General features: G+C 41.0%; 1 protein-coding gene across 3 annotated transcripts in view; it reads left to right on the top strand.

The window, feature by feature from the left end:
- Positions 1–20,902, top strand: part of HTT (huntingtin) — a 318,202-nt gene that overhangs the window by 873 nt on the left and 296,427 nt on the right. For all 3 annotated transcript variants that reach the window (XM_073000994.2, XM_073000995.2, XM_073000993.2), the window contains exons 2-4: positions 8,449–8,532; positions 11,768–11,888; positions 16,548–16,607. In XM_073000994.2, coding sequence (XP_072857095.2) covers positions 8,449–8,532; positions 11,768–11,888; positions 16,548–16,607 — 265 coding nt within the window. The remainder of the gene's footprint in view (positions 1–8,448; positions 8,533–11,767; positions 11,889–16,547; positions 16,608–20,902) is intronic.

Raw genomic sequence — 20,902 nt, 5'->3', positions numbered from 1 at the left:
CTTAGGTCAAGAAGAGTTCAGGAACGGAGGGGGGGGAGGCAGGGAACAGTGTTAAAAGCACTTTTGAAATTTTTAGTCCAGTCTTTGCAACCCAGAACATTTAAGCACAGACCCACAGGAAAAAAATGCCCCCAAAAACTAAAACACTGCAAGGCCCTGGGGCTGCAAAAAAAAACAAAAAAAAACAAACACAAACATAACCCCACCAGTCCAATCCCACCCTGCAAAAGACCAAAAAAATAGTTTTAAAGAAGCAAAAAGCAGAACCTTACCTGCACCCCCACTGCCAGAAGGCCTCCTGGATTCTAACCCCCGCTGCCGGGCCAAGGCTCTGGCCACCGAGCCTGGCCACCCCCGCTGCCTTTCTCCTCCGCTGCCGAAACCGCCATCGGGCGCAGCGCTGCAGGAGACGCCGCACGGTGAAGGAGAGAGGCCGGATCGGCTCCTCCCTTTCTTCCCCGCCACCCAGCTTCTCCCAAAGGGTTGCCCCAATGGTGGTTTCAGCAGCGGAGAAGCTGGGCAGGGCGGGGGGGGGAGAAAAGCGGGAGCCGAACAGGGCTTTTTCCCCCACCGGGCAGCTTTACAGCTTCTCCGCTGCTCCTCCTGCAGTGGCCACGCACACCCCAGCATGCCTAAAGTCATCAGCACAGGCGAGGGCTGGCCGGCATCGGTTACCGCCGTGCCGAAGAGGCCCTGGGCGGCTTCCCCTTAGCGATAACGGAAGCCAGGGAGAACTCGCCTGCAAATAGCCCCGGCTTGCAAGGGACGGCCAGCCCAGCTTCCGGCTGCATGTAAGAGGCCCGGCGATGGGGGAAATCCATTGGGCGCTGAGCAGGGAGGAGGGGTGGGTTCCCACCGATGGCTAGGGAGTCTCTCCTTAATAGGTTTCCCCGGCAGGGGAGCAAGACCTTCTCCCCACCGCTGCTGCGCTGCCCTTCGCTTGCTCTGGTTGGGCTTTCCCATCGCCTCCCTTTTCCAAACCGTTGGTGCGAAAGAGCGAAAGAAGCAGCCTCTTTGCCACCAATGGTTTGATTTCCCGCCCTTTTCCCCTGCCTTTTCAGTCCGTACGTCGAAGCTCTGGCCGCAAGTCGATCCGAAATTTTGCGGCTGGAGCTGTACGTACGTCGAAAAGTACGCAAGTCGGACCGTTCGTAGGTCGAGACCCCACTGTACAGTATTCTTGTATTTACCTTCCCCTCCCCTCATTTCTCTGAAAAGGGAAAATTGCAGTCAAGAGGGCATCCTTTTCTCTCTGCACCTCCCAAATTTAAGCAGTAATAATTCTCCCTGCTTTGGCAGGAAGACAGAGGTGACGGGATCTCTGAGAAAGCGATAGGAATACTTGTCAAAAGACAAGGGACATCTGTTGCCCTTTGTAGGGAGGGAAGTAAACTTGTGTAATCTTCATTGACCTTAGAATTATAAAGATTCTGATTCCGTTCCTTGCTACAGTAAGATTAGCTTTAATGTTTATCCTTTATTTTAAAGTATCATTACAGATAGGTTCAGAGATTTTAGAGGCTTTTCATATACAGTACAGTAGTTTTACTTGCTCAGCTGTATATCTGCATAGATATCATGGTTTTTGGAATCTCGTTAGCCTGGGAGAAGAGAACAGCAGTATGTGTGAAAGCTCATAAAAGCTTGTTCCTGGATTTGTGAACCTGATACTTTAAAATCACAAGTGACAAGAAACATGATATGATCAGCTCTTTGTAATTTCACCTGCTGCCTGTGGGTTGGTATGTTTATTTGGAAATACTGTAATAGGGAATGGTTTCAAAGGTATGACAGCTTTATTTAACTCATGATGTGCTTACATTTATTTCTTGGTCAAGCAGCACATCTTCATTCCATTTTTAGTTCTCTGCCTGAGTGCTGGTGTTGATGTGAAAAATCATTGGCCCACTTTTACAGTTCAGATGGATAGGTCAACCTGCAACTGTATCCAGAAACCAGTATGGACTCCAGAGAGAGTTTTGGGAATGGTTTCAGATAAGGTGGACAAAAATAGATTATTTTCAATCAATCAGATTTTTTTAATTTTAAAATTTTAGATTTTTTAAAAAAAATTAAATCAGATTTTTAATTTATATTGGATTTTTAATGTAAATCAGATTCATTTTAAATAAATGCTTTTAGAATAAAAATCTATCTAAAGATAATTATCTATTTAAGGTGCTTTATAGTTCAAAGTTTATTCAGCATGAAGTCGAGCTTAGTTATGTAGCATGAGGCTGTATATTCATGGAATATTTACATTTTTGATAAGACTACAGTGGTGCCTCGCTTAACAATGTTAATTGGTTCCCAAAAAACATCGCTATGGGAAAACATCGCTAAGCGAAACACCATTTCCCATGGGAATGCATTGAAAACCGGATAATCCATTCCAATGGGAACGGATTGCCGTCCTTCAGCGAAAATCGCCATAGGAAACATCGCTAAGTGAAACGCGGTTTCCCCCATTGGAATGCATTGAATAGGTTTCAATGCATTTCAATGGTTTTGACAGGTCCGTTTTTGCTATTTTTAAAGTGTCTTAAAATGTTCAAAAACTGTATTAAATGCTTGGGATCGTTAGTGCACCTTGTAAAACCTTTGCAAACTTAATTTGGCTTTGTTCTGACTCTTCGTTAATTTTTGGTGAATTCCCCCCCCATTGGAATGCATTGAACTTAAAATAGTGAAAACGGACATCGCTAAGTGAAACAGGGGGACCTAAACTGTCATCGCTAAGCGAGACAAGGTCCCGAACATCACTATGCGAAATTTCCCCATAGGAAACATCGCTAAACAGAACGCAAAATCGCTCCAAAAACCTCATTGCTAAGCGAATACATCGTTAACCGAGATAATTGCTAAGCAAGGCACCACTGTAATTCAATTAATCTAAGTTATCCAAGCTGAGATAACATGCACATTTTCACAGTAAAAATAGTAGACTGTATAATGTTATTGTAAACTAAAATCAGTTCTGATATAGCTGTTTACTAATCTGACATGTTATTATTCTAAATATGAAATCTTCATCTGGTTGCAAATATTAAAGTTTGTAACCACCAGCAAGAATGAGTCTTTACATTTAAAAATCATGATTTAAATCAAGACTTTCTGACTAGTGATTTCAATTATGATTCCACCTGGTTACAGATGCAGTTTAATGTTTCATATTGTGCCACTTTTGTTTAATATATTTTCTTAGAGTTTTTTTTAAAAAGATATATTTTTTAAAAAAATTGACTGGATATTCTAGTTTTTATTGTGTTTCTTATGTGGTAAGTGATCCTAAGATTATTCTGTATTGAAGAGTAGATTTGTAAACTAAATGAGTCTGAAATCCTATACAGTATTTGTTTATATGGGAATAGTCTCCATTTAATTTAATAGACTTTTTCTCAATATTATGGATATGATTGTGATGTCTGTTTGAGCTGTTCTTCAAATTGTGGGAAGCTTGTATTTTTAATTGTGTACCTGCTTAAAATCAAAGCTTCATGAATGGCTATCTATACCACTGGTTCTTAACCTTGGGTTACTCAGGAGTTTTGGACTGCAACTCCCAGAAGCCTTCACCACCAGCTGTCCTGACTGGGGTTTCTGGGAGTTGCAGTTCAAAAGCATCCGAGTAACAAAGGTTAAGAACCACTGATCTATACAGTGGGGTCTCGACTTACAAACTTAATCCGTAATGGAACGAAGTTTGTAAGTCGAAAAGTTTGTAAGTCGAATCAGCATTTCCCATAGGAATGCACTGAAAACCAATTAATCTGTTCCGGCTGTTTTTGGTTCTTAGGTTGAGGGGCATTTCCCATAGGAACTAATGCAAAGCCGGTTAATCCGCTCCTACCACTAGGGGCAGAATTTTTTCTTTTTTTCCTTTTAACCTAAGATGACTTAGGTTTTAAAACAAGGAAAGAAAAGAGGGAGAGAAGGAGGGAACAGACACCTTTTCAACAGAACACCCTGAAAAGCACATTTTCAGCCAAGACAAGCACCTTCTGGGAAAAACCAAGCACCTTTCAGACAACAGATCACCTTGAAAAGCGCCTTTTCAATCAAGAGAAGCCAATACAAGCACCTTTTGGGGAAAAGGGGGGCAGCAAAGGAGGGAGGGAACACCTTTTAAAAATCCAAAAATCAAAAATTAAAAAAGCGCCAAAAAATAAAAATACAGTCCTTACCGCACTGTACCAGGCAATACCAGCAATACCAGGCAGTACCAGGCAGTCTGAAGACTGTCTCCAAATCCACTCTCAAAACATTGGGAAGAGCAAGGAAGCAGATAAGCACCCTCTTCACTGGCCAACGGTTAACTGAAAGTTCAAATTTCATGCTTTCCCCACCTCAAACCCTTTTTTTTTGGTTTGTAACTCGAATCTAAGTGTGCAAGTCGAGTCAATATTTTTCTATCAGAGTGGTTTGTAAGTCGAAATGTTTGTAACTCGAGTCGTTTGTAAGTCGAGGGTTGACTGTACTATGCCACAATTGGTCATTTTGAGAGCCTTAAAATATTTTACCCAGATACAAATCTATCTTTTTTATATGTTCCACCCTGGCATCTTCTAATATCCTTGGTTGTGAAACACATCTGTGATATGTATTGTAGCATTTTTTAAAGTTTTATTTATATAGTACGTATAAGGATCTCAGAGAATATTCAGAGCATTGACTGATATCCTTTTTATGGAAAATATATACAATCAAGCAAATTGTTCCACATGGTTTTGTTGTTCAGTTTTGTTTTGTTTTTGCAATACTCTTAGTACATGTAGTTGTTTGTATTTTGATATTATCCTGAAATTTTGGCTCAAGAAACTAAATGAGGTTGGAAACATGGCCTAATACTGGATTGTTGGCCTTTGCTGCCAGATGGGCGGTATATAAATCAAATAAATAAATATTATTCCCTATTACAAGTCGGATCATTAAGTTTAGATTTGTACGTATTTATTATTTATTTATTTATTAGATTTATACCCCACATCATCTGGCAGCCAGGCCACTCTGGGCGGCTGTCAACAACAAGACAAACAACACAATAAGAATAAAATAGTACAAACATTCAATAGACACAATAACTAGTAGGATAAATTAAAATTAATGACTATAAAGATGGTAGAAAGGATGATGAAAGGATGGCAAAAAGGATGATGAAAGGGAAGCAGAGATATCAGCAACTTAATGCTCAGGGAAAACCTGACAGATGAGCCAAGTTTTCAATGCTCGTTTAAACCCATCCAACGAGGGTGCGTACCTCCATGGGAAGATTGTTTCACAGGTGTGGGGCAACCGCTGAGAAGGCCCAGCTTCTTGTTCTTTCCCTCCGGGCCTCCTTCGGGGTCAAGGCACTCAACCGCCCTGCCTATGAAAAACGGGTATTATGGACAGATTTGGCTGGAAGCAGGCATTCTGCTAGATACCAAGGTCCTAAACCAGACCTCGGCAAAGTGCGGCCCGAGGGCCACATACAGCCCACGAGCCTCTAGTGCACAGGTATTAGCATATGCTAATACAGTGGACTCTCTACTTACGGAATTAATCCGTATTGGAATGGTGGCTGCAAGTCGAAAAGTCTGTAGGTCGAATCTCCATTGACCTACAATGCATTGAAAACCGATTAATCCCATAACCAGCAGTTTTTATTCTATTTTTGTTCCATTTTGGTTTTTTTCTGGTCTGTAAGTCGATTCTCTGGCTGCAAGTCGAATCTAAATTTTGCGGCCAGAGAAGTCTGTAACTCGAAAAGTCTGTAAGTCAAGCCGTCTGTAAGTCGAGGGTCCACTGTACCTTATGGTAATACCTGTGCACTAGAGGATTGTGGGAGGAACACTTAGCTCCTGATGGGGGTCCCACAGGGCACCCCAAAACACTGAGGAGCTCTCTTGGCTTCTGGCAGAACTGGGGCTGTGCAGCCCTGTACTGAGTGGGGGTGCAGCCAGGCGGTCACCATAACATGGGCAGTTAGGGGACAGAAGGGGGTAGGAGATGCAAAGGCCATTCCAACTCATACCTTGTAGGGGAAATACAGTACCATGTTGTAAAAATGGTTTTCCCAGGGAGTGGCTTATCCATTGCACTTTGGGTGTGCTGTGATTTCCCCAAATGTGGGGAACTCAACTACATAATTTGTGTTTATGGGGCCATTATGTTTGTGATTTCTCTGTTCTTTTTTTTTTTTTTTTTACAATCTCTTTACCCTTTGTTTCCTGGCTGTTTTCACCATCCTCCATCATTTAAATTTGCAGCCATAGCCCCATTTGTGATGCTTTGCAAGATATTTTTCCCCCATTGAAACACATTAATTACATAAGATCTGCTTTTTTATCCCCAAAAAGTGGGGGAGAAAGTGTATGCTGCTGTTTTTCCTAGAAAGCCAGCAGCATACACTTTCTCCCCCACTTTTTTGGGATAAAAAAGTAGGTCTTATGTAATTAATGTGTTCCAATTGGGAGGGAAACCGTCTTGCGAAACAGGGTAAAACCCCCCAAAAAACAAACAAACAAAAAAAACACACACAAGGACCCAAACATCGTCCAGCGAAAATTGCCCATAGGAACAATAGTTTTGTGAAGCACAACATTGCTCCAAAAAAGTTATGGTCTAGCGAATTCCTCGTTTTGCGAGGCAATCATTTAGCGAGGCACCACTGTATCTAATATATTATCCCTCTAGTGGAAACATTACTCTGGGCGGTTTATAAATTAAAACTCAGAATCACACACAACTTCATATAATATACAATCAGTATGGTGGTTCACTAATCTAGACCTAAAATTAATACAAAAAGAAGAGGAAAGCATAAGAAAAGAAAATCAAATTAATATTAATAGTATCTGTGGATAAGTTATTGAAGGAAGCTTTGTATAATTCTGTCTTCACCGATTTTCTGAATATCAGTAGGGAAGAAGCCTCATGTACCTCAAGTGGAAGCTTATTCCAAAGATTGGGGCCCACCACCAAGAAGACCTGATTCTTTGTTGTCAGATTTTTGACCTCCCTTGATGTAGCCACTTTTAGCAACATGGATTGAGAGGAATGGGTAAAATGGGTAGCTGATTTCTGAGAGAGAGGTTCCAATAAGTATCAAGGTCTTAAACCATTCTTTATAGGTCATAACCAGCACACTGATTTGAACACCGAAACTGGCAGGAAGTCAGTGAAGGTTACTAGTCCCAGAATGCAGTCTGACCACTGCATGCTGGACCTGCTGAAGTTTCCATACTGTTTTCAAGGGCAGCCCTATATAGAGAGTACAGTGGACCCTCGACTTACAGACGGCTCGACTTACAGACTTTTCGAGTTACAGACTTCTCTGGTTGCAAAATTTAGATTCGACTTGCAGCCGGAGAATCGACTTACAGACCAGAAAAAAACCAAAATGGAACAAAAATAGAATAAAAACCACTGGTTATGGGATTAATCGGTTTTCAATGCATTGTAGGTCAATGGAGATTCAATCTACAGACTTTTCGACTTGCAGCCGCCATTCCAATACGGATTAATTCCTTAAGTAGAGGGTCCACTGTATTATCAATGTGTCAACCACTGTTACTAGGCATTTCTTATCCAGGTAGGGGTGCAACTGGGCAAAACGGGTTGATAAAAGGCACTCCTGGTCACGACCAATATTTGAGCCTATATAGAGAGTGCTGGATCCAGGAGAACCCCCAAGTTGCAGACGTGATCCTTCAGAGGGAGTGTAGTGTTGGCTCTTGAGCTATATTTGGTCATCATAATGATGTGCTGTTTAGTATACTGTATTTAGTTTTGTAGATTTCATTTACAGTGGACCCTCGACTTACAGACTTTTCGAGTTACAGACTTCTCTGGCCGCAAAATTTAGATTCGACTTGCAGCCAGAGAATCGACTTACAGACCAGAAACAAACCAAAATGGAACAAAAATAGAATAAAAACTGCTGGTTATGGGATTAATCGGTTTTCAATGCATTGTAGTTCAATGGAGATTCGACCTACAGACTTTTCGACTTGCAGCCACCGTTCCAATACGGATTAATTCCGTAAGTAGAGGGTCCACTGTACTGTGTTGATCCATATAAATTCCAAAATGACTGAGCATGCAGGACAATACATAACTACATGGAGAGAGGCCAGTGTGTGACACTCATTGTACACAATGGGAAGGTATTAAACTTTTTAAATTACAGAAATAAAATTATCAGATATAAGAGGTGATTGATGGGTCCCTCTGTGTAGAATTTCTTTCATAATAATGATAAAAAAAGCCAGTGAATTTAATCACATTTAAGAATTCAAGTTATGAGCTAAATGGAATGAAGTAAAATTGAAAGTACTAGTAGGTAGATGCAAAATTTTAGAGAGCAAAGCCCAATAAAGGTTTTGTTTCTAGTTTTTAAAGATTTATTTGAGTGGTTAAGGTTTATAATTTTGTAACTGAAGTCTATAATATATTGTCTTTTTCTAGAAAGAAAGAGCTTTCCACAACCAAGAAAGATCGAGTGAATCATTGTTTGACAATATGCGAAAATATAGTTGCTCAGTCTTTAAGGTAAGCATTTGAAATTTGTTAATGCAAATACCATGGGGTATATAGTGTTTGTGAAAATCATTCTCTTTTATTTTGAGGGTTTTGTATACTTTTCAAGTGGGACAAGTGAGCTGAAGTCAGTTTATTGCAGGATAAACTCTGGAAAAGGTTGACACATGATTGCACCCCACTATATAACACCAATGCAATTATTAAATTTGCGGATGATACGACAGTGGTGGGGCTCATAAATAAGAACAATGAGTCTGCTTATAGAAAGGAAGTACAAAGATTGATACTATGGTGTAAAGAAAATCATCTCACACTTAACATCAAAAAAACTAAAGAACTCACAATTGATTTTAGGAGGAAGAGAAATGTACATTTACCACTGTACATAAATGGTGAGGAAGTAGAGAGAGTTGGTAGTTTTAAATTTCTGGGTACTTCCATCTCAGAGGACCTCTCATGGACTATAAATGCCAACATGCTAATAAAGAAGGCACAGAAGAGGTATTTCCTGAGAATGCTCGGGAAGTTAAATTTATCTCAGCATTTACTTCTGTCATACTATCGTAGCACCATTGAGAGTGTCCTTCCTAACCTATGGCATTCTGGCATGGTTTGAGAGTAGCTCTGTAGCGGACAAAAAAGCTCTACAGAGAACCATTAAAATTGCCCAGAATATCATCGGGCTCCAGCTACCAACCCTGGATGACATCTTCACATCCCGCTGTCTGAGGAAGTCACACAGCATCCTGAGAGACTCTTCCCATCCTGCTTATAACTTTTTTGAATTGTTACCGTCTGGCAGAAGATATAGAACAATTAAGACTCGGACCACACGTTTTCTCAATAGTTTTTATCCTAGAGCTATAATTGCAATTAATAATGAGCTTAAAGACCACCAGTAGTGAATAATTAGTTGGACTGTGTTACTTGGCCTGCGGTGTAGATGTTTGTATTTTTAGTGGGGGACTTCTAGTGGGTGGGGAGTGTTTGGGGAATGTTATGTGTGTGCATGTGTCTGGTCTCTGGGTGTCTGTGAATTTCGTTGTATGGGTATACTGTGTATATACTTACAATGACAATAAATAATAATAATAATAATAATAATAATAATAATAATAATAATAATAATAATAATAATAATAGTTGTTGTTGTTGTTGTTATTATTATTATTGTTATTATTATTATTATTATTATTATTATTATTATTATTATATTTCATTTTGCTTGTCAAAATATAAATTAATTTTGATCACAATAGAGAAGAAAATAACTGAGAAGACATATAAAACTGAGAAGAACAAAGAAAGCACATACATTGGGGGTGCTCTTATAACTGTGTGCTGCTTCTTGACGGATTTATCTTGGATTCCAAAAGCATTTGGAAACCCACAGTTTTCCCATTCTTGATTCAAAGATAGATCTGTGCATGTTACTTTCTTGCTGTCATCAGCCCAAGCCACCATAGCCAGTAATCAGTTATAATGTAAACTGTGTTACAGCAATACTTGGAGGCCTTAGATCTTTCACTTTTGACCTGAAAACTATGCTTTGCAATAAGCAGATACTGAGAGTCTGGGGCCAGTGCCACTTAATTCTCACTCCCCCTTCCCCAGATTTTTGGGGGTGCACTCATCTCCTTCAAAAATATAAGGGACCAGAAGGTTATTCCAAGTTTGAAGAAAAAAATGTATTTAAAACAAGTGAGACAACCCTAAAATAGCATTTGAATAGCTTTTGGCTGCTTCTGGAGTATGAGTTATCATTTTTATGCTAGGTTTTTTTTTCTTGTTCATGTGTGTGCATGTTCATGCGTATCAGTCATGTTGGGGACAGTAGTGGTTGTACAATTCCCACAATCAGGCTTAAAAGATATTATAAGCAGCCTTCAAAAACTCTACTTGTACCTAGACTATTGTGAGCAATTGATTGCTTTCTGCAAAGATAATTAGCAGAGCTCAATTTGCCTTGGGGTTGGGAGGAGCTCAAATATACCCTCATTTATGGGGGAATTTGGAGGTTTCTGGTGCTTACCATTATTGAAAGATTTTCAAACAATCAGTTCTAGTTGTTTTAATGTGAGGAGCAGAAATGTTTTGAAAAAAAAATTGCTGCAAAAATAAGCAGTAGATTTACCTTCCAGTTCCTAAAGGAAAGCAGGAACTAGATGATGGTGGCATACCACCATGCATCTCTTGCTTCTCAAATCTAATCCTTCGCTGAAGTTGGGCAGTGAACAGCAATTATGCTCCAAGGTACCTCTTTACCTCAGAAAACCAAATGAATTCTAGCCTCTACCTTTAATTTTGCAAGGGAACTATAGGTTTGGCCTGTGATAATGTCCTGAGGTTCATTTACTGCATGGACAAACCAAGGTCCATTCTGGGTAGTGAATAGCAGCAGTGTTCCTAAATGTATCTCTGCTGAAAAATGGGCCATCCTTCTGGAGTCAGAAATACTAAATAGGATTTATTTGGGCAAAGAAGAAACTGTCTTGGCTAGTTCCAAAATTAATCCTACTCTTTTCGAACCTTGAAATAGTAGGCAGCTCAAATTGAGTTGGTCTTCTGTCTGACACAGTTGAAGGGTCTCTTATCATCCACATTTGAAAAAGGTAAAGGTTCCCCTTGACATTTAGTCCAGTTGTGTCCGACTCTAGGGGGCGGTGCTCATCCCCTTTTCCAAGCCGTAGAGTCAGCGTTTGTTCGGAGACAGTTTCCGTGGTCATGTGGCCAGCGTGACTAGACACTGAATGCCGTTACCTTCCCACTGTGGTGATACCTATTTATCTACTTGCATTTACATGCTTTCGAACTGTTAGGTTGGCAGGAGCTGGGACAAGCGACGGGAGCTTACTCCATCACGTGGATTCGATCTTGCGACTGCTGGTCTTCTGACCTTGCAGCACAGAGGCTTCTGCGATTTAACCCGCAGCACCACCATGTCCCTTTATTGATTAGCTATACTCTAATTTGAATTAGAGTATAGCTAATCAATAAAATTCTGACCTGTGTGTTGCACTTAATGTTTAATTATCCTCATTCACTTTGATAATTCCAAAAATATTTTTTTTAGTACTCTTTACTCATGTATGCTACGGATTTGTTTTAAAATAATGAGAAATGTATTACATTTAAATTGTTTAAATTTATAATATTACTTTCAGTTTTAGAAGTTGGGAGCATGAAACATCAGAATTGCTAGCATTTAACTCATTTTATTTCATGTTAACTGTTTTTATATAAGAAATTCTCCAGAATTTCAGAAGCTGCTGGGCATTGCCATGGAACTTTTCCTTCTTTGTAGTGATGATGTGGAGTCAGATGTTAGGATGGTTGCAGATGAATGTCTTAATAAAGTGATAAAGGTAAGTTGCACTTAGGTTTTTTAATTACCTATTTTAATGAACTAATAATTTCATTAGTTAATAACATGTTATTATGTGGTAGGATAGTTTAGGAAACTAAAATCAAAATATTCTATTAATTGTACATTTTTATTTACAATAGTTTTGCAGTCTGAATTGCTGTATAAACAAGAATAACACTGAGGATTAGCCATCACTTGATTGAGATGTTCAGAAAACGGTTGATCAGAGGGAAGCAACTATGTGGTACCTTTCAGCTGATGAAGAGAGCAGTCTCTAGCACTGGAAGCTGTCCAAAACTAGGATTCCATGTCTACAAGTAGAGACTGCTTTCCTCTTCAGATATAGGTCTCCATATCTGAGAGATAGAATGTGGGGAACAGGGCTATCTTGCTCCCTCTGCTCATATCAAGATTGGTAGCATTTAATGTGAGAAATGGTGGAATCTGTGAGACACTTTTTTAGGTTCAATGAACAGGTAACCATCATAGTTGTCTTCCCATGCATAGTAAGTATATTAATAGTAGATTAATTTAACTATGTGAAAAGCACACATGTCATTTTAAAAGGAAATTGTTCTTTGAAGTATTCAGATTATTTTCATTATTGTCATTATTCTGTTGGTTATTATGCATTGTGGTTTTGTTGCCAGAAAAAATATAGGGCAATGATTCTCTACTAGTCAGTGGCAACATTGTTCTTTGAAAAATGCTCTTAAAAAGAAGCAAAAGGCTATACAAGGCAGTACTTTGCCATTTAGGATTGATAAGAGGAATGGGAATTCATAGACCCTCTCTCTTAACCTGAAACTTGAAAAATGCCTTTTGAAATGCCCTTAAAAGGTAATTTTGGGAAGTAGTGAGAAAACATTACTCATTATATAAGTATTATGTTACATTTTGTGAGAAGAGGGGCATGGAGGAGACCCTCCTTTTTGGTGTGCTGTCCCCTAAAACAGGCAAAAATATTGAAGTAAAAGGGGAGGTTGACATTAGTAGAAGGCATGCAAGGGATTGCTAAACTGACTTTGAAGAAAGATGAAAATCTGCGAACTGAAGAACCATTAGGAGGAGGAGTTTTGGCAAGAGAAGGGGCAGATAAATGGGAGAGAGAGGGAACTGAGGGGGGTTGTTGGAGGAGGAAGGAGAAGAAAAGAGAGCGTATAAAGAAAAAGGCAAAGGGTTAGTAAGAATGGACTCCCCTGAAGAAGACTGGATCACCATAGTCAAAGAGGATCCTTGGAGCAGAAAATGGGTCCAACTTAAAGTGCCCAGAGAGGTAGTCAAACAAGAATGGTGGAGCAAACTGGTGCATAAGCCCCCATACTGGGGTGAGAAAACTGGCTGAGGGCGAGAAAAAAACAACAGGAATGAGAGGAAGAGAAGGCCACAACCAAGAGAGCCAAAGTTGTCCCACTTACCTTGAGACCAATCCTGGATCAACAGCCTTCCACCTGCCACTACACAGACCCCCTAGCAGTTGGGCCAGTTAATGGGAACCCTCTGCTCCCCTTGCTTCTCACCAGGACTATTTTTAGTTGTAATATTAACCCTGTTGAAGCTATTAAGGCAGAACGTGAAACCCTGGGAGAAGCAATCCCTGTGGACATGGAGGTGAAAACTGAATCAATGCCTTTAAAGTTGTTGTTAATCAAAGAAGTTGATGCTAAAGATGAAGTCAGTCCTGGTGCTTCCTTGCTAGAGGGTGAAGTTGGGGATGAAACAATTGTGGAGAACCCCCCACTTTGGAAATGTGAATATATTACATCCCTCACTGTAAAAATAACTAGCCGCCTAGAGTGGTCTTAACCAACCAGATAGGCGGGATATAAAATAAATAAATAAATAAATAAATAAATAACTTTTTCTAATGCATTACTTCCAAGCTCTGGAAACAGGAGATGAAAAAGGCTGACCATGTTGGTAGTCATGAAGCCTGCATGTCAGTCTTAAAATGTAATGTGGGAGTGCAGTCTTTCTTTAACTGTGCAACATGTAGCACTAGTTCCTTTATTTCTCAGTGTGTAATGCTGCTAATACAATGAATTTGAGGTATCACATTTTCTATCAGCAAATCAGTACAGCTGTAAACTGGAATACACAGAAGTGCTTTGATTCCCACAACAAAATTGTAGTGACAACGTCGTGCTACTTTGTATGGCTGATACAATACATAGTCTTTGAAGGTCAATTGGAAAGATTCCCGTACTTGCTGCTACCATTTTTAGCTGCATTTCTGGTTGTTATTGTTTTTAATTATGGGGCAGCAATGTCAGTCTCTTCGTTATTCCATTTTATTTTATTTTTAAATCTGCAGTAGAACACTCAGAAAGATGGAAAGTTTGTGACATACCATGAGAGGTATTAATGGGTATCATGTTGGGAATATTCAGTTTTAGAGGTCTGGAGAATGGTCTGCTGAAGCTGTGACAGCCAGCTTTGAGCACCTGCTGGTGTTATAAGAGGAGAAGTTGCTCTTCAGGTATATAGTTGCCATTGTTATCTCCTCTTGCCAAGGAAGAGCATGGAAGTGCCAAACTGGCATAGATCTGAGATGTATCTCTTTCATCATTCTGTTCACGCAGTGTCCATCTGCTTATCTCTGGAAAGCCTGCTAGCAAGATATGAATTGAATGTCCGTATGTAGGTCAGCAAAGCCAGACTTTGTTTTGAGCAGTTATGCTGTTACAGTTACTGAGCATTTATCTTTGTGTTCTGAAATGAAAACATAACTGAAATGAAAATATCAACCTCAATGCAAACTTCACCTATTGCTCCTAATAGGATTTTGACTGTACATTATTTTGCTTAAAACAAGAGCTAACCTGGGTGTAAAGAAGCAGTGGAAGGACAAATAAACTCTTTAACTTCTGTTGACTAGCATGCGTTGGAGAATATTTATTTTTATTTATTTATTCTATTTGTACCCCGCCTATCTGGTCAAAACGACTACTCTAGGCAGCTATTCATGAAAATAATATAAGATTTTTGGATGGAATGGTTAGTAGTTTGTACAGCCATACAATTTTAGCCAGAAAGCCCCATGTTCTTCACAAAGACTGTGATTGTTCTCAAGATGAAAACTTCAAAACCAATATGGTGTGTGTTGAAGTTTTATAAAATGCAGGACTATCTGATTTCCTTTAATCTAAGAATAACCAGATGAGCACCTTGGGGAGCAGCTTGAGCCCTGAAATTTATTTATTTAAAACACTTTTACCCTGCCTTCCTCCTTGAAAAGGACCCAAGGTGGCTTACAGACAACGAAAGACAGTATTTAAAGTTGAAAACAATGAATATGCGTCGGTGGTTAACATCATTCAAACACAATATTTAAAATGATAAACAATGTATAAGGGGGCATCTTACAACATTAACAGGAAATATTAAGGCAGAGATCAATAATTATACAAAGAAATGTCACTCCGAGAAATGCAAAACACAAAAATGGAAAACACAAGTAGTACTAGAATCCAGTGAAAGCAATAATTTTTAAAAATCTATCTAAAAACCACATACTGAGGGAAGGCTTGCCTGAAGAAAAAGGTCTTTGCCTGCTTGCGGAAGGATAGCAAAGATGGGGCCAATTTGGCATCCTGTGGGAGGGAGCTCCGAAGTCTGGGTGCAGCAACAGAGAAGGATCTCTGCTGTGTCCCCATCAGACACACCTATGAAGGTGGCGGGACTGGGAAAAAGACCTCTTCTGATGATCTTAACACCTGGGCTGGCTCATAATGGGAGATATGATCTTTTAGATAATTTGGACCTAGGCCATTTAGGACTTTATAGGTTTAAACCAGCACTTTAAATTATGCCCGGTCATTGGCAGCCAGTAGAGCTGCTGTAATAGGGAGGTTATGTGGTCCCTGTTACCAGCCCCAGTCAGCAATCTGGATGCTGCATTTTGGACCTGTTGAAGTTTCCTCACACTTTACATTGGCAGCCGCACATAGAGCACATTATAGTAATCCAGCCGGATCACTCACCGTTACTTTAAGCTTATCCAATATTCCTTGGTACCACTGGGACATAGTGAAACATTGGAGTGTCTCTATTCACAGTTTTAGTCAGTTAACTATGTTATCCTGCACAATACTATATTCACTTTTTGCCCCTCCCCAAAAAATGTGTTAGTGTTCCATAGCTACTGAGCCTGCCTAGTTTTTTCCTGCAAAGACTTTTTGTACTAAGGAATATCTTAGTATGTAATTGATCTTGCTGCTATATCCTGCTTCAAGTTGTTGATGGCATTTTAGCTTTTTGAGTTGAATTATTCAAACCTGAATGTGAGAAACAGAGAGATTAATCTTCCTCTGCAAGACAGCTTGCCTATCTTTCTACACAGCTATTTGTGCGGTAGGACATAATTTCTATTTAAGCAGGCCACAAAACCTTGCAGGCTTGTTCAGTTCCACACCTGAGCTGACTTATTCTATAATTTAGTCTAACAGTTGATTATGTTGAAATGGGAAAATAATTTAGCCACTGGTATAAGAAATACAGAGGTTTTGGAGTTCCCTCTATAGATCTATCAGATGGTTGGCTTTATAGTTAATAAACTAAATACTACAATATCAAAGAGCTCCATGAGCTGCTAACCATCAAGAATTTTTGGGTATAGTTTGCAGATGCTTAAATATGCCATTTTCTTTTATCTTAGGCTTTGATGGATTCTAATCTTCCTAGGTTACAATTAGAACTCTACAAAGAGATTAAAAAGGTGAGCCATTTTTTCCTTTGGTCTTGAATTTCTTTTGATCTGTACTTTGCTTTTTAGTTATGTAAGTTATGTAATAAGCAATGGTACTTCAGGGATGCTATTTATAGTTTAAACACTATAGATTCATTATCTTGAATTGTGTTAATGTTTAAAATTTCAATAAATGATAAAATATTTATTTATTTGATTTATATCCCACCCATCTGGTCTGGTCGACCACTCTGGGCGGCTTTCAATAAGGTGTATACGATAAAACATAAGGATTTTACAAACAGTCCATAACACATACAATAATAAAACAAATAATAAATGAAAGAAAAAATAAAGAAAGAATTAAATATTGACAGGAGGGAAGGCCTGAACATACAACCATGTTTTTAGTTGACTCTTTAAAGTGCCCAGCGTGGGGGCCGCACGAATCACCGGAGGAAGGTTATTCCAGAGGCGAGGAGCCACCGCTGAGAAGGCTCGGTTTCGTGTCCTTTCCTTCCGGGCCTCTGTCAGCATTAGGCTCCTCAGCCTCACCTCCTGGCTCATGCAGGTGATCCGAGTAGATCTAGGTGGGAGCAGGCGTTCTGCCAAGTATCGGGGTCCTAAACCATTTAGGGCCTTATGCGTAAGCATTAACACTTTTAAGTCAATGCGGAAACGGATGGGCAGCCAGTGCAGCATGGCCAGAGTAGGAGAGATATGTTGGTATTTTCTCACTCCAGTAAGGAGTCTGGCTGCCGCATTCTGCACCACGTGAAGTTTCTGCATCAGCTTCAAAGGGAGCCCCACGTAGTGCGTGTTACAGTAGTCTAATTAGAGATTACGAGTGCATGTACTAAGGTAGTGAGCGCCTCCGTGTCTAGGTAAGGTCGCATCCGGGCAATCCGCCAAAGATGGAAAAAGGCGGTGTGGACTACTGACACCACCTGCGTTTCCATGGTGAGCGTCGGGTCCAGGTGTACCCCCAGGCTGTGGACCCCACTCTTCATGGCCAGGGCCACCCCCCAAACATGAGGGATTTTCCCAAGCCACCATCCACAGGGCCACCCACCCTCAGAACTTCCGTCTTGTCTGGGTTAAGCCTCAGTCCGTTCTCCTGCATCCATTGCAGTACGGCCCCCAGGCAGCGCTGGAGGGACAGGACAGTATCACCTGCAGTTGGTGAAAAGGAGATGTAGAGCTGGGTATCAGCAGCATAGAGCTGGGTGCCAGGCCCACCCAGCGGCCTCATATAGATGTTAAACAACATTGGGGAAATAGTCGACCCCTGTGGAACCCCACATTTGAGACTCCACGGGGCTGAAATACTCTCCCCACGCTGCACTCTCTGGGGGTGGTCCTCCAAGAAGGAACGGAACCAGGCCAGAGCCAAGCCACCGATACCCAACTCAGAGAGCCTCCCCAGGAGGATACCATGGTCGATGGTATCAAAGGCTCTATCGGCCTAACTCAACAAGTCACCGTACAGGGCGACCAATGCCGTCTCTGTACCATGGCACGGCCTGAAGCCCGACAGAAATGGATCCAGGGCATCTGTTTTATCCAGATGTGCCTGAAGCTGGTCAGCCACCACCCTCTCGACCACTTTGCTCATGAAAGAAACATTGGCGACGGGCCTATAATTGCCAGTTTCATCCGCCGCCAAATTAGGTTTCTTTTTTATGGGCCTAATGAGTGTCTCCTTGAGGGCAGAGGGAAACCTGCCCTCAAGGAAAGACCCATTTATTATTGCAGTGGCCCATTCTGTTGTTACCGGCCTGGCTGCTTTGATTAGCCAGGCTGGGCAAGGGTCCAAGGAGGAGGTGGTGGCTCCACAGCGGTCAAGCACTCTGGCCACAGAATCAGGCATGACAGGCTAAAAGGAGTCAAGGGTTACCGGGCAAGATGGAGCGCTGGACATCTCTGCTCAACTCACTGTGTTCAAAAAAGGAGAGAGGTCCCGTCGGATGGCCTCCACTTTAGATTTAAAAAAGGCTGCAAACTGGTCAGGTGAAAAACTAGGGGGAGGCCTATCATCCAGACCAGTTCCGAATAGGTTACGCACTATACGGAATAACTCCGCCTGCTGGTTGGATGCTTCGCTTATCTGGTTAGCGAAGTAAGTTCGACAAGCAGCCTTTACCTTAGACAGGTAAAGGCTAGTTGCAACCCTGACAACTATCCTATTATAATCTGTCGGGTTCTTCCTCCCCCTACACTCTAGCCTTCTCCTATGTCGCTTCAGTGCTCGAAGCTCCTGGTTAAACCAGGGCGCTGGCCGAGCTCTACAACAGAGAGGGCATTTAGGCGCGATCGTGTCTATAGCCCTGGTTACGAAGGTGGACCAGCTATCAACCAGAGCATCGACAGGAGCGCTAGCCAGGTCCGCCGTGACCCCTCTCATGACATCCTGGAATCCAGCAGGATCCAGTAGCCTTCGATGGCGGACCATAGAAATAGGTCCGTGCTCCCTGCGAGGGGGGAGAGCCACTGTGAGGTTACATTTTATCAGGTGGTGATCTGACCATGACAAGGGGACCGATGCGAGGTCAGTCACCATCAGACCACACTTATTTGGAAAAAGTTTTTTTCTGATAATTAAAGAATTAATTAAAACGTTGTTGTTGTTTTGCAATATATTATTGTGCCCTGTGTGATGGAAAGGGATGATGGTTCTCTGCAGGGTATGGGGGCAGCTTTATCATGTCTGGGGGGCTCCTAACACTACTATGCATCCTGTGCCACCCCACATTTTCAGTTGTTTTTAAAAATGTTTTTCAAACCTCTAGGACGGCACAAAGATAGTTTTTCAATTTAAACCCTAACTTTTGTAAGGAAACAAAAAGATTTGGAGGTTGCAGCAGTGGGTATGGCCTTCTAATGTCCAGAGATGGGCATGTTTGTTTCCCAGACATCTGAAGGTTCCCCGCTCCTTTTTAAAAATATATCTGTAGTACAGTACAGGTGTAATATCTGTTCTGAGGAATGCAGGTGGCTCTTTTGTTAGTTCACCAGATCAGGTTTTTGTAAGCACGTAAGGGTAAACTGTCTATCTTTTTTTGCCTCTTGACATGGAAGATTAACATTAGAACAGCTTTTTCCTATGTTAGGGTTCCATTTATCCATTCAGAGCTAGACATGCTTAGTTTAAGCATCCATGTCATACCAAATGCCTTCACTTAACATCTTGCTCTTTTATTCAGCTGTATAGAACATTATGATCAAAGTATTCTGTTCAGTGATTTTACTGTGGTGCTTAAATTAGTACCTGATGCATTTATATCCTTTGCTGTAGGGTGGCTGGAGAGCTGCTAGAAAAGGGGTGAGAAGTGAAGTGGGAAGTTGTATACAGTAGGACCCCTGTATTTGTGGGATTGGTATCCATGGTTTTCTTCTCATGAGATGGGCAAAGTATTGGAGCCTCAGCTTTAGGATCTGTCCTTCCAGTAGCACTCAGGGTTGATTTCCTTTAGAATGGATAAGTTTGTTCTCCTTGCAGTCCAAGGGACTCTCAAGAGTCTCCTCCAGCACCACAATTCAAAAGCATCAATTCTTTGGCGGTCAGTTTTCTTTATGGTCTAGCTCTCACTTCCATACATCACTACAGGAAAAACCATATCTTTGACTATGTGGACTTTTGTCGGCAAGCTGATGTCTCTGCTTTTTAAAATGCTGTCTAGCTTTGTCATTGCTTCCCTCCCAAGAAGCAGGCATCGTTTAATTTCGTGGCTGCTGTCACCATCTGCAGTGATCATGGAGCCCAAGAAAGTAAAATCTGTCACTGCCTCCATATCTCCCCCTTCTATTTGCCAGGAGGTGATGGGACCAGTGGCCATGACCTTGGGTTTTTTGATGTTGAGCTTCAGACAATTTTTTGCGCTCTCTTCTTTCACCCTTATTAAGAGGTTCTTTAATTTCTTCTCACGTTCTGCCATCAGAGTGGTATCATCTGCATATCTGAGGTTGTTGATATTTCTTCCGGCAATCTTAATTCTGGCTTGGGATTCCTCTAGTCCAGCCTTTCACATGATGTATTCTGCATACAAGTTAAATAAGCTGGGGGACAATGTACAGCCTTGTCATACTCCTTTCCCAATTTTGAACCAATCAGTTGTTCCATATCCAGTTCTAACTGTTGCTTCCTGTCCCACGTAGAGGTTTCTCAGGAGATAGATAAGGTGGTGAGGCACTCCCATTTCTTTAAGGACTTGCCATAGTTTGCTGTGGTCCACACAGTCAAAGGCTTTTGCATAGTCAATGAAGCAGAAGTAGATTTTTTTCTGGAACTCTCTGGCTTTCTCCATAATCCAGTAGAGTAACGTTCT

This window comes from Pogona vitticeps, chromosome 5, assembly GCF_051106095.1.
Source record: "Pogona vitticeps strain Pit_001003342236 chromosome 5, PviZW2.1, whole genome shotgun sequence".
NCBI lineage: Eukaryota > Metazoa > Chordata > Lepidosauria > Squamata > Agamidae > Pogona > Pogona vitticeps.
The sequence above is the reverse complement of the archived record's forward strand: the minus strand, read 5'-3'. Positions and strand labels throughout refer to the sequence as shown.